Source organism: Balaenoptera physalus (assembly GCF_965194825.1).
Source record: "Balaenoptera physalus genome assembly, chromosome: 3".
NCBI lineage: Eukaryota > Metazoa > Chordata > Mammalia > Artiodactyla > Balaenopteridae > Balaenoptera > Balaenoptera physalus.
The window spans coordinates 49,690,860-49,704,974 of NC_138890.1; the positions used below are offsets into that span (position 1 = coordinate 49,690,860).

Sequence of the window (14,115 nt, forward strand, 5' to 3'; positions counted from 1 at the left end):
TTACTGAAGAATCATTGTGTGCAAGGCACCAAGCCGGTATCCTCACTGGGCACATCAAAGGACACTGATGTACAGGATGGAAGTGGGACCCCAGAATCTGTATTTGTCAGTGGGCATCCAAGTGATTCTGATATTGGTGGGCTCTGGATACTGACCCTGAGGCTGAGTAATCCAGGTGATTCTGAAGAGGGAAGCAGAGTTTTTTTTAAAATTTTTATTTATTTATATATTATTTTTTTAACGTCTTTATTGGAGTATAATTGCTTTACAATGGTGTGTTAGTTTCTGCTTTATAACAAAGTGAATCAGTTATACATATACATATGTTCCCATATCTCTTCCCTCTTGCATCTCCCTCCCTCCCGCCCTCCCTATCACGCCCCTCTAGGTGGTCACATAGCACAGAGCTGATGGGGAAGCAGAGTTGAGCGTCACCGCAGAAGGTGCTCTGTTCGGGAGGAGTGGCATGCTTTGGATGGTGAGACAAAGTGAGTAAAGCCAGACACTGACCTCAAGCAGTCCCCAAACATCAGGCCCTTAGTTTGCTCCACAGGTACTTGATAGAGTAGGTCCTACAACTGTGTAATGTACATTCCAGCTCCTACATCTATTCCTCCACCAGTCTCTCAATGTGCCAGTTCTGCATTGTCCTCTTTGTGTATCTAGGACCGAGAAATCCTTTAGATTTGTTTATAACCACAATCCTCTGACACTTACATGCAGCTTTATGCAGTTATCCCTCTCATCTACTATTTGAGGCAATTCTTATAATTTCCTGGGGAAGGTGACAGGTTGGACTGATAATCCCTGTTTTCAGCACAAAACTCTCATGGTCACATGGCCAATAAGAGTCAGTAAGCAGAAGGGCCCAAATCCAAACTTGGACATTGGACCCTACATCCAGTGAGCCTAGACTAAGATTATCTGTCTGTCTCTCTGCTTGCTCATCCATTTGTCCGTCATCCATCCATCCATCCACCCATCCATCCGTGTGTCCATCAATCCACGTGTCCATCCAACCATGCATTACTAACTTACTTTCATCTGCTTATTTCTGTCATCTATTTAATATACTCATATATTTATATTTATCCATTTAACGCAATTTAGTATCTATAACAATCTGTTTATTGCAAATATTTATCAAGCCTGTCATGTGTCACACTCTCCCTATCTCCTGCTTTCACTCTCCACATATCTCATTTTCCCTCTGAATGCTTTCTCCTCTGACCTCTTTGCAGGACCCTTAGTTCTGTGTGACCACAATCTCCATTTGCCTGTCTCCTAACCCACACTCTTCCCTGATCACTTGTGAGCCGACCCCTTGTCCTTCCATGACTTCCCCGACCTGGCTCCATTCCTCCCTATGCTAGACTCCAGGGAAATACTGATTGACTCGATGACTGGACCCCCAGCTGGGCTGTCTGCAACTCGAGGGCAAGGACGACGTCTCTTTCAGGGTTCCATCCCCCTCAGTTCTCAGTCTAGGGCTATGCACACGCTATGCATTTTGTTCACACGGGTTGGCTGGAATCTGCACTCCTTGGGAGTTGGAAGGGGCTTTTCAACTATTATTCATTCAACAAATCTTGCATAATTTTTCTTGCTAGATGCTCTTGCCAGGCATACAGATTAATGAGTACAACCTTATGGACAGATGGGGACAGGGAAGCCCTGAGAAGGATAAGCTTCTTCATGGTCCCACAGCTGTGGCAGAATCTTGAGGACAGTGAGGAGAACATCACTACTCCAGACCCAGACAGCTCCTGGGTCCCCCACTGAGCCAGATGGCATGTACTAGAAGGTCCCCAGCGAGGAGGTATTGGGAAACCCTGGGCTGCTTCACCAAGTCAAACCAGTTAGCCTCCATCAAGAGCCATGGGGAGCTGCCTTCTGGGTGGCAAGGAGAGCCTGAGTCAGCCTTGCCAGCACAGATGACATCAGGATGACCAGGGGCTGGCAAGGGAGGGAGGGAGTGGCCCTGAGAGCGCTAAGGGAAGGGAAGTAGGGGACCCTAGCTGGATCCCAGGGTACCACACCCTTGATACGGGATATCTGAGCAATGGAGTCCAGCTCCAAGGGCCAAGGACACTCTAATTAGGCTGGACCTTCCCTCATGGCTGGAAATATCCTGCTTTCCCTGCCCCTACCTTATGCTAAAATTAGACTCATAAGATGTGATGTCAGAATTCATCTAGCTCAGAGGTTCTCAAACTTGAGTGAGCCCCAGAATGAGCTCCAAGCGTGAGGTGGAGCTATGCGTACTCTACGAAAAGATCCCAATACACACCACTGACTAAAAAAGTTGCAGAAGGACACACAACATGCTGCTTTAACAACCCCCATTCCCACCCCTTTGAAACAAGCAAAATACCCAAATGCTATATATTTCCTACTGGTATGTATGTATGTATATATATATATATTTTTTTTTTAATTAATTAATTATTTTAGGCTGCATTGGGTCTTCGTTGCTGTGCGCGTGGGCTTTCTCTAGTTGCGGCGAGCAGGGGCTACTCTTTGTTGCGGTGCGCGGGCTTCTCGTTGCGGTGGCTTCTCTTGTTGCAGAGCACGGGCTCTAGGCATGTGGGCTTCAGTAGTAGTGGCACGCAGGTCCAGTAGTTTGGCTCGCGGGCTCTAGAGCGCAGGCTCAGGAGTTGTGGCGCACGGGCTTAGTTACTCCGTGGCATGTGGGATCTTCCCAGACCAGGGCTCGAATCTGTGTCCCCTGGATTGGCAGGCAGATTCTTAACCACTGCGCCACCAGGGAAGTTCCCCTACTGGTATATTTACGTGTCAATGTAAGTATCTCGAAACGTTACACACCTAAATGATTATACTGTTTGCCTTTGGAGAAGGTATTGGTGGTGGCGGCAAAGAGGGCTTTAGCCTTAAATGTAACATTCTATTATTTTAGAAGGAAAATATACCATGTATTATTTGTGTAAATGCAACACTTTCACTCATTTTATCTGGTTGGAAGTCCGAGAATCTGCATTTTAGCAAAGTTTCTGTGCTTCTGTGGAGCTGATCCATGAACTGCACTTTGAGCAAAGCTGGTCTAGTCCCATCATTGTACAAATGAGTAAGCTAAGAGTCAGAGAAGGTCAGGAATTTGCCTAAGACCACACAGCATGGTAGTGACTGAGTTGGGACTTGAGCCCAGGATGTCTTACTCTCTTGCACATGGTGACATGAGAAGGAAACGCATGAGGAGAGAGGAGATGGGGTGGGGGGTGGGCGTGGTTGTCCACAGGCAGTGTGAGCAGATGGGGCTCGGTGTACCACTGAACTGGCATTGTTAGCAGCCTCTGTGAGGGACAGGGGTACAGGGATGGCGGTGGGGAAAGAGGGGGAATTATTATCCATCTTTCTAACTTTTCCTTGAGCCACCCTGTTCTCAGCTCCTCTTCCTTTCTGGATTTCCCTGCTCTTGTGCATCTTGCCTCTGAGGCCCTCCTGTTTCCATCAGGGGCAGTGGCTCCCGTTTGGACAGCCTGGTTGCTAGGTAACCTTGGGCCATTATCTTCCCTCTGTTGACTGCAACTTCTTCGTCTCTCATCTATACAGTGGACGGAATCAGAGGCTCCCAAACCTGATTTTGCACCCTCTTGGAGGCTCATTTAAAAATGCAGAATGCTGGGCCCCTCCATAATGGGGGCGGTGGGACCTGGAACATGCATTTTTTAACAACCTGTCCCTCCATGAGGCCTGCAGAGTCTTAAGTTAGAAAACCGCTGTGCTGCTAGTCTTTTTCCTCATGAGCAGCTCCCCTAGCACCCCCAAAGGAGCCTTGGGCCTTGGGCGGCCTGAGGTCTGGCCTGTGAGGAGCACTTGTGGTGCTGAGGAATGCAGAGCGCCAGCAAGCCTGGTCCCCAGGAGACCTCTCTCCTTGCCATCCCCTGTCTAGTGGTTCCGGATTTCCTCCCTCGGGCTGGCCTCTTCCTCGCCTGGGCAGAATGTCTGGAATGTGGCTGCCGAGGGAGATGGGGCTGGTGGGGCTGCCAGAGCTGCCTCTGGAATTCAGGCAGCAGAGAGCAGACTCCTGCCCCTGAGGGCCCCTGCCTTGCTGGCCTGCAGGTGACCCAGCAGGACCCGAGCACCCGAGCAAGCGAGGAAGAGAGGGCGGTGGGCCCCTGAGCAGGCCAGGAAATCTCTCCAGGCCTCAGTTTCTGCATCCGTAATCATGTCCTACTCTCTACACGTGTGGCATTCTGGCACTTGCAAAACAATTTCACATCTATCCCTCCTCTGCACCTACCACATTTCATTAGCACTATATGAAGACCTATTGGAAATTTATAGATGAATTAGACACCAAACTGATCCAGAAAACTACCATTTTTCGCCTCAGGCACACTGCTTAGTTTTACTGATTCACTACCTTATTTAATCCTGACAACCCCTGCAAGATAAGAACCCCATTCGGCCACCCTCCATTGCCACCTCCATTTGGCAGATGAGGAAACTACTTCCCAGAGAGGTTAAGTAACTTGTCCAATGTCACACAGCTGCAAGATGGCAGAGCTGGGTTTGAATCCAACTGTCTAATCTCAAGTTCAAACCACCCCCTGTGCCCCACTCCCCTCACAAGTACAGCAAAGGGGAGGAGGACCACACAGTGCTATCCTGCCCTGACCTCACTGTCAGACCAGAACACAGCAATCTGTGCTCCACAAAGAGCACAGAAGCCCCAGCAGTTCATGGGGAGGTGTGGAGAGGGAGGCCAAGAGACGCTCCTGGATTGGGCAACCTTGTGATGGATCTGGTAGGTGCGGGCGGGATGGCAATCCAGGTAGACACCCAGCACGAGCCAGTGGAGGGTGATGGGCTGAGGCTGGCTGATCTGCAGAACCTGCTACCTCATCTGCTTGGCCCAGTGCAAAACGACCATGGGTGAACCTCATTCAAAAGTTATTGGGGGCGGGGCTGCGGCGCACGGATCGAGGGATTGAAGAATGTCCTGAGTTCCCTTGGGGACAGTCCTCCTGAGGGACGTCATCCGGCACATAGATGCTCACAGTAAGATTCAGGAGGAACCAGATATGTGGAAAATAAGAGAAGTGGAGAAACAGATGGAAGATGCGTACCGGGGGACCAAAAGGAAAATGTTACCCAGCAGTTCAAGCCGGATGCGTAGTGATGGTTTTGATGAAGAAAGTCAAAAGAGACTACTGGAGGCCAAAGGATGAAATTTCTGGGGCACTGGATGATGATCTTCTTAAGGCTAAATCCTGGAACAAGAAGTTACATGATTATGAAGCTAACATGCCAGACAGATGGGGTCACAGTGGATATAAAGAGTTATACCCTGAAGAATTTGAAACAGTAGTGATCAGCAAGATATTACCAATGGGAAAAAACCTCTCCCCAGGTAAAAATCATCTACCCATGAATCTCACAAACACAAGAAGTCAAAGAAATTCCACAAAAAAAAAAAGCAGAAAAAAATGTCACACAAAAAACAGAAGAAAAGAGAAAAGGAAGCCACAGATATAACAGCAGATTCCTCAAGCGAGTTCTCAGAAGAAACTGGGGCTTTTAGTACCAGGAAAAGGAAACAACCACATAAGCGCAAGAAAAAATCCAGGAAAAAGTCTCTCAAGAAATCTGCTTTATTCTTAGAGGCAGAAAATGACACTTCCCAGTCAGATGATTCTGCATCCAGCAGTTCTGAGGAAAGTGAGGAAAGAGACACAAAGAAAACCAAAAGGAAAAAGAGAGATAAAAAAGCCCACATCCGTATAGCTAACAATGAAATACAGGAGAGGACAAACAAACACACAAATTGGAAAGTGGCTACAGATGGAAGGTCTGCAGAGCATTCAGAGGATGACTAAATGAGAAAGAAACATTCTTGTTTCCTGCATGACTCTGGATATTTACAGCTCTTACACCTTGGGGATTTGCCAATGACGTTATTGCTCAGCACAGGGGGCCTGAGGTCAGAGCTGTCCTGTGCCATCTATAGACATTCTGACAGACTTCTTGTCTTCTATTTTGGCTTGTTAAACTTGATCCTCTAATTGTTAATAGGGAATCTGTTATTTTGTTATGAAGGTTTCTTGAAGACATTATTATTATTATTTTTTGTACTTAATCACATTTAGTGTAGAGTGCATATGCAGCCAATTAAAGGACCCAGAAAGCTGAATCCAATAATGACCTGGGTATACCAATTGGAATGTTGAATTTGGGGAAAGCAAGGGCTGGGGTCAAGAGATGGATTGGAACTAGTGCTGTATACAATGGTATGATAAGGGGGCATCGTGTTGCTCTTGTCTATTTACATAGTAGGTGCCACAACTTGACTTTTTTTGTCTTTAGCCTTGGTGCTTGGACCTTTCTGTATTTTGGGCCCACAGGTGTGGTCCAGTTTACTTAATGAGGAAATGAGCATAAGAACATTTTCTATTCATGATAACATCCATAGACAGCTGTTATTGGAAGAGACTAGGAGTTCTTGTCAAATTTCCCTGCTGGACAGGGTCTGTGGCTACACTCAGTATATCCCTAAACATGGTAATTGGATCGTAAAAGTTTTCTAGTTCCATTGTTTATTGCCTAAATGGACTTGTGTTCAGAATTATTTCTTCAGTTGTCTTAGGTTAAGTCCTCAACCAAATGAGGAAGAATTAGGCATTAGTTGTGCTAATAGGGCTCTGAACAGGATTCAGGGCAGCAACAGCTATTTAAGTGTTGTCTTCCTTGTTCATTTCTTAATCTGTTAATGAACTTAAGATTTTTCCTGAAACTAGGTGGAATCAGTTGCAAAATGAAACAGGCTTCTCGAGGACATATCCATTTCTTCCTAGTCTGCCTTTGGATTAAAGCACCAAGGAGAGACCTTGTTACTTCCCTTTGCCATATACTGTGATCCCTACTATGTTAATTCTTAAGAAACCAAAATACCACTGGAAGAAGGCTGGCAGAACACAAGTGAATTTTTTCATTAAGGCAGGTCAAGTGACATTGTTTTTTCTTGGTTGTCACTTCATGGGTGGAGTAAAAAGCTTGAGAGCTCAGACTTTTGGTCTTGGTTCTGCCATTCATTGGTTATGAGGTCCGGAGCAGGTAAGTCAACCTCCCTGGCCTTACTTTCCCTATGTGTAATACAGAAATACTTCATGGTAGCATGACAGTGTACGACACTAGCAATAGACTATAACTATGACCACATTCCACGAGGTGGAAATATTTTGCAGTTCTAAACTATTAAATTTGTTCTCTTTACAGAACAGACTTCCAATAAAATGCTTAGTCATAAAATAAAAAAAAATTTGTTTAAGTTATTGGGATTTGTAAGACAGAGACAGCAGAGCCTTGAATCAAGAACGGGGCCTATCTAGATATAGGCAGCATGGCCATGGATCCAAATCCTGTGATTGGATTGGAGCATAACAGAGGGCGGAGGTTAAGAGCACAGGTTTTAGATCTAGATAAACTTAGTTCAAATCCTGGCTCTGCCATTTAAAGGTATGACGACCTTGGACAAGTCACTTTAAACTCTGAATCTCAGTTCCTTCCTCTGCAAAATGAGAATGATAATAGTAGTACCTTACTGGGAGGATCTCTTTGAGGATCAAATGAGATGATGCTTACTTAGCCTAGTACTTAATAAATTAGAACAAATATCAGTTATTCATATATTCACCACAATTGTTATTGTTGTTGTTACTATACAAGAGGGAGAAATGGGAGATGATGCTGGAAAAAGTGGTTCGTGGTTGTGGAGAAAGGGACATGGGAGGGATACTGGTTCTCAGGGGGGGGCAGGGCCACATCAGAGCCCCCCGTCTGGGGGCAGGTAAAGGTGGGGATTACATCAGGGGTTCCATTTCACGTCCTCAGAGTGGCCCCCCGTCTCCCAGCTCCCTCTTGGGGTGACCTAACCAAAGCCACTGAACCAGCCAGCCGGGCTCTAGGAGCTCTCAGCGCCACCCCACCTCCCAGCACCAGCCGGAGGCAGGCTGACTGAGGGCTGGATTGGGCAGATGAGCTCATTCCTACTGTAGCCTCACCAACCAGGCCGGACACTTCTCCTGGCAGGAGCCTGTCAGAACTGCCAGCTGGGGGTCAGGATGAGCTGGAGGGCCTGGTGGTGCCCAGATGCCCATGGCCAGCAGGTCTGCTGAGTGTTTGATTACATTCCCGGGCACCCCAGGCAACACCAGGGCTGGCGGTTCCCACTCCTGCTGGGTCCCGTCTGTCAGCCACACAGCTGACATCCCCAGCTCGGCCCCCTCAGCCCACCTGCCTTCCACCTTCTGCTTCTTCCTCTTGGCTGCAGGCTGCAGCCCTCACGGAGCCAGGTGGCCTCATCCCCTGATGACTTCATCCTCCTTAAAGGCATCTTGTCCCTTGGACAGCCAGGCCTCTGGAGCCTTTCCTGTCCACAGGTCCACAAACCAGACTCCAGGGTCTCCGCTCCGTACCCACTCCCATCCTGCTATATGTGACTCTCCCCGGGAAGTATGACAGAAGGGACCCCAGCCCTGGATATGACAGCTTGCGTCTCGTGTTCATTGAACATGCTGTCTCATGGTAACCAGTCCATCAGCCAGCTGGCCCTATGAGCTGAATCTTTTCTCCAGACTGGTCCTCCAAGTTGGGCCACACTCACTCCGCACCTACTCTGGGTATGCGACTCCTGTGGGGCAGTGATGTAGCAGTTCCCTCTATTAGGGTGACGGACGGTTCCCATTTCCCTGAAAGTCCTGCATCCCCGGAAGCCCCTCAGTCCCGTGCCAACCAGGATGTTTGTCAGCCAGTCCTGCACATGCATCTGTGATGCGCTTTCATGATTCGTGTCTATGATTTTCACTGAATTAACCTGAGCCTTTAGCCTGCCCCGGAAGGAATCAGAGGGGTTCAGTCTATTAAAAATGAAAATAATACTCCCTGTGCTTCCAGAATCCATGGACACCCTGAAACTTGTCATCTGGTTAGAATTTTCATCACTGCTCAGGCCCCTCATTTATACTCTCCACCCCACGGTGAACATGGACAGATCGCTCTAGGAAGGAAAACCTAGGAGGGAGGGAGGAAGCGCTCACCCAGTCCAGCTTTCCTCAGGCAAGTAGGAGAGTGGACGGCGATAATTTGCCAGGTCTTTCTCTTGAAGCCTACAACATCCGATGTCAAGAATGTTAGAGCTTTAGAATACTAGAGTTAGATGTCAAAGATCAGAGTTCAACACCTGCTTCAGTGAGACGGGGAAACTGAGGTCCAGGCAGGGGATTCCGAATCAGATGTAATTCTTTTAATGCCTACGAAGTGGCTGACACTGCTGGGAAAAACTGATGCCCGGGGCCCGCTCCCAGGGAGTTTGATGTAATTGGTCTGGGGGGTGGGGCCTGGGCACCACGATTTGTAGAAGCTTCCCAGGTGATGCCAGTGTGCAGCCTCGGCTGAGAACCCCTGGGTTAGACAGAGATCCATCCCTGAAGAGGTTAAACCAGAGTGGGGCGGGAGGTGATGTGAAAAGAGGCACCCACAAAAGTAGAACAAAGCAGAGGGGCACACAGGAGGTTCAGCCAGAGGGCTTGCGGGGAGGAAGGGGAGAGCCGGGGTAGTACAGCCCAGTGGTTAAGAGGGTCCAGACAGGGCTTCCCTGGTGGCGCAGTGGTTAAGAATCCGCCTGCCAATGCAGGGGACACGGGTTCAAGCCCTGGTCCGGGAAGATCCCATATGCCACGGAGCAACTAAGCCCGTGCGCCACAACAACTGAGCCTGTGCTCTAGAGCCCACGAGCCACAACTACTGAAGCCCACGTGCCACAGCTACTGAAGCCTGTGCGCCTAGAGCCTGTGCTCCGCAACAAGAGAAGCCACCGCAATGAGAAGCCTGTGCACCTCAACAACGAGTAGCCCCCGCTCGCCGCAACTAGAGAAAGCACACGCACAGCAACGAAGACCCAATGCAGCCAAAAATACATAAATTAAATAAATTAATTAAAAAAAAAAAAAGAGGGTCCAGACAGAGCAGGGCTTGCATCTTAGCTTAGTCTAGACCAGTGACCTTGGGCAAGTAATTAAAGCTTTTCTGAGCTTCAGTTTCTTCATCTGAAAACTAGAGAATGATAACAGCGCTTAATCCATTGTGGTGGCGTTCAGAGAAACGAGATAATCCCCGCAGAGTGCTGAGATGAGCGCCTGACATAAAGATTAGCTGCTATTATTATTATTATTACTTCTCACTCAGGTCAGGGCCATGGTCTGGGGGAGCTCACAGAGGGGAGCTGGCATATGGGCTGTACCAAGATGAACAGGTACCATTTTTGATGTCCAGGAAGCTGTGAGCAGGGCCTCAGGAGTGAGAAGTTGCAAGCATGCTTGGGGGTCAGTGAGGAGTGCAATTTCCCTGGGGGACTGGAGGCCAGAAGTCCGCCCAGTTAGGTTCTGGGACCCGCAGAGTGGGGAATCAGGGCCTGGGGCAGGAGTGGTGGAGGAACTGGGGAGGAGGGGACGGATGTCAGCAGCGTTCTGCGGTTCTGCGACCCACCTCAATCCTCATCGCCCTCTTACCCCCAGGCTGCAGACATCCCTGCACTGGACAGGCTGGAGGCCAGCCTTGGCCAGGATGGGGAGCCCAAAGGCAGATAGTCACACATGACTAGCCAAAGGGGCCGCACAGCCACCTTCCTCGGGTTAATGCCTAATCGGCCCAGACTCGGAGACTTGGGTGGCAATCAGCCAAGTGGATAATTGCCCAGCTTAGCCTTCCCACTGGCGTTGATCGCAGCAGTCCCCCTCATGCTGTAAACCCCTAGGCCTCTCATGCAGCTTGTAGGAGGGACGCCTGGGAGACTCTTCCTGTTAGGGGGCCCCTCTAGATGTCTTGGGCAACACGTGGAAGCTGCTCGACACCTGTGGTCATCCCTGACGACGGTGACAGATCCCTGAGGGCATGGCCCACAGTGGCTGCAGCCACTCCATGAATGGATATCTCCTGAGGGCTGGGAAACCACCAAGAGCCTCACTACTCTTCCATAAACAAGACCAGAACCTTAATGCTTCCACTTAGCCATAGGGTCCAGACTGAACTTCTAGAAAACCAAGTCCTAGCCTTAGGTTTTGTCACATGGCAGAGGAAATAGATCTGTTCTGAGTGGCCCCAGCAGTTTTGAGCCCATTTAACAAATGAGGAAATAGAGACAGCAAGCTGACATCATTTGCCTTGAGTCATATAGTTATAATAATAGTAATAATAAAGATATGTAGACTTCTTGTTTATTAACCTTCTTGTTCAAGGGCTGCTGCTCAGCTGAACATCAGGTAGAACTGCTGAGTCAGAACTGACTGCTGGAAGAGGTAGTGAGCTCCCTGTAAGTAGAGGTACGCAAGCAAAGACTCATTTATTTGCCAGGGAAGCTGCAGAGGGGTTGTTAAGTCTGGGGGCCGGGGGAGAGCGGGGGGATTGAACAGGATGGTAACAGAGCCATTTTCAGCTCTGTGGGGCAGGAACTATTTCATTTACCTCTATGTCACCAGTGCCCAGTACAGTACCTGGAAAAGAGATGCCAGGCACTGTGCTTTGCACTTTACACACATTATCTGTCTCACGATTCTGCACAACCTTATGCAGTAGGGATTCCTGTTACCCCCATTTCACAGCTGGGGAAACCAGAGCTCAGAGAGGTTAAGTCACTTACTGAGGAAGGCACAGCTAATAACAATGAGAAGAAGAATTACCTTTTATGGGGGACTTTCTCTGCCAAGTGCCTTCCCTCAACCGTTATCTCATTTAATCCTCATAACAACCTCAGGAGGTAGCGAGTTATTAACCAGACCTTGCGGGGAGGGGTGACTGTGGTCGTTCATCCAGATCTGCAGCGTGGGGAGGAGAGAGGAGAGAACGTTGGCCGGAGAGCTGAGCGACCTGGGTCCTTTCCCAGTGCCTCGTGGTCTCTCTGTGTCCTCAGGCAAGTACAACCTGTCCAGGGCCTCAGTTTATCCCTCTGTAAAACCGAGAAGGGAGGTGGAGATGGTCCCGATTTCTCAGCAACTCTCCAGCCGTCATTTTCCATAACTTGATTCCCCACCGTGAGTTCTGGGCCACAACCCAGTTGGCTCCCTCCCTCCACTCCAGAGCTGGCAGGAGGGGATGATCCGCCTCAATTCTCCCACCTCCTTTTTCCTCCTCCTCCTCCTGGGCTGGGACACACCTACTCCAACTTTCTCAGCAGCCTCTTCGAGTGTGCGCCTTCCTGCTCTGAGGCTCTGCGCCTCCCTCCCGAGCTTGTCAGCCTGGGGCTTGTGAAAGGGGCTCCAGACCAGCAGCCCACCCCGGGGCACCCTCCCCCACCTGAAGGGCACAGGTAAGAACTGCTGGAGGATGGGAAGTTAGGGGGTGGGAGTTGCAAAGTTCATCCATTCTGGTCCCCTGAGCAGGGGCTCCTGGAAGGTGGCGACAGAACCAGGAGGTGGCTGGGGCAGGCACAGCAGGGGTAGGACAAGGACACCTGGGTCCTGGTCACCTAGGTACACTGAATGAAGCCAGCCCGAGCCTGGGGGCTGGGGATTGGGGCCCAGGAATGGACAAGGCTAGGGCTTTGATCTTCGGGAGGAGCCAGGTCATATTTGCATGTATGGAAAGTTGGGCTCCTTTTCTTGGAAGAATGAAATCCCCTGCTCGGGCTTTCTGGGGCTGAGCCTTCAAGGGGATGTGGAGACAATTTCCTCCTTGATTTTAGGAGGAAGGGCTGGGGCCAGGGAACTGAGAGGTGCTGAGTTCTCCTGTGTGTCCAGGAGGCACGGGGTCCCTAAAACAGACAAAGCCACCTGGTGAGGGGGAGGGAGGGGGGGAGGGCCCGAGGGAGAGTCAGACAACCTGGCTGGCTCTGGCTCTCGTGCGACTCTTTAGAGGCACCCAGATTAGAACCTCAGCTTTCCTGGCTATCGGATGGGGCTGCTCGCTGTCTCCGAGGGCTGCGAAAGGCGGCGAGTCTCAGAGGCCAAGGGCAGCCCTGGGGTGGGTGTGGGGAGTGGGAGCAGCTCTTGGGGGAAGCAGGAATCTGACGCACATCTGTGGGGGAAGGAGAGCTAGAGTGGAACACTGAACAGAGCCACCGGGCCAGAGTTCAGCCCTCCACTTGGGGGGGGTGGGCGGGTGCTATTTGCCCCAATGTGGGAAGCAGCAGGCCATGCTGAGGTTTGCTAAGGGCTCAGAAAGGCTGCCTCTGTCCCCAGGCGCACAGCACTCAGGGGCAAGGCCTGGGCTCAGGAGAGCAGGGAGGTAGAGAAGCAGGCTCAGAACGCAGCATTTCCAATCCTTCAGCTCCTTTTAAAATGGGGGTGCGGAGCCTGGGCAGGTGAGCAGTGCCCTCCACGCAGAATCAACTAACAGTTTTTATCCCAGCTGATACCCACTGGATGCTTCCTGTGTTTGGGGATGGGGCTGAGGATACACGGTCATTTGAAAATGTTGGGTGTTCAAAGCAGGCAGGGGGAAAAGAGAATTTCATTATTCACATCCCTGTAACTCAAAGGCGGTGTGGCCTGAAAGAGTTTCATACTGCTCTGGGCCTACCTATTTCCTTACGTTTTCAATAACGGTGGTTGGATTATTGTTAAGATCTGTTCTTTTTTTTAATTAATTTTTTTATTGGAGTACAGTTGCTTTACAATGTTGTGTTAGTTTCTGCTGTACAGCAAAGTGCATCAGGCATACATATACATATATCCACTCTCTTCTAGACTCCGTTCCCATATAGGTCATTACAGAGCACCGAATAGAGTTCCCTGTAAGATCCATTCTTAATCGATTGACCCCAACAAGGCTGCTGGGTAGGCAGAGCAGGAATGATTGCATTTTGCAGGTGAGGAAGCTTTGGAACTCACCACCCTGGTTCAGGAAGAGGCAAGCTCGGGTTTGCCCCAGGGCTCTCCACGGAGCACAGGTTACACTTCTGGCAGGAAGGGGCTGAGTCCAAGAGTTGGCCAGGGTGGTGGAGCGAAACAGTGAGGCCTTGTCATCCACAAGCTCACTGGGTCTCAGTTTCCTCATCTGTAAAGTGGGGAGGAACTGGAGGGAATCAAGGTTTCCCTAGAACTCCCCTGTTTCCATGACTCTTAGTGGTCTCCTTAAGGACTCAGAGAACCAGACCCAGAAAGA

The 14,115-nt window shown here is 49.7% G+C and overlaps 2 protein-coding genes, 1 long non-coding RNA gene and 1 pseudogene across 16 annotated transcripts in view; 2 read left to right on the forward strand and 2 right to left on the reverse strand.

Moving 5' to 3' along the window:
* Positions 1-14,115, reverse strand: part of SLC36A1 (solute carrier family 36 member 1) — a 286,800-nt gene that overhangs the window by 119,481 nt on the left and 153,204 nt on the right. For 3 of the 7 annotated variants that reach the window (XR_014261890.1, XR_014261891.1, XM_082455680.1), the window contains exon 11: positions 511-662. The exons of 2 other annotated variants lie outside the window; for them this stretch is intronic. Coding sequence is in view for 3 of the 5 variants with exons in the window: in XM_082455680.1 (XP_082311806.1) it covers positions 538-662 (125 nt within the window). In the remaining 2 variants the exon portion in view is untranslated. Of the gene's footprint in view, position 1; positions 182-510; positions 663-14,115 lie in introns of those variants that run through there. 2 more of the 7 variants (XM_082455665.1, XM_082455673.1) reach the window with 2 other exon arrangements.
* On the forward strand, positions 3,638-7,632 carry LOC309657786 (uncharacterized protein NKAPD1 pseudogene; annotated as a pseudogene). The gene has a single exon. The product of its transcript is annotated as an uncharacterized protein NKAPD1 pseudogene (transcript).
* Positions 10,785-11,908, reverse strand: LOC309657799. Its single transcript, XR_014261900.1, has 2 exons — positions 11,792-11,908; positions 10,785-11,324 (listed from the first exon to the last, which is right to left on the reverse strand). It is a non-coding gene; the product is annotated as an uncharacterized lncRNA (long non-coding RNA).
* The window catches only part of FAT2 (FAT atypical cadherin 2), an 87,026-nt gene continuing 85,096 nt past the window's right edge, over positions 12,186-14,115 (forward strand). For 3 of the 7 annotated variants that reach the window (XM_082455641.1, XM_082455644.1, XM_082455642.1), the window contains exon 1: positions 12,193-12,319. The gene's annotated coding sequence lies outside the window, so the exon portion shown is untranslated. Of the gene's footprint in view, positions 12,320-14,115 lie in introns of all 7 variants that reach the window. The other 4 variants (XM_082455647.1, XM_082455645.1, XM_082455643.1 and 1 more) reach the window with 4 other exon arrangements.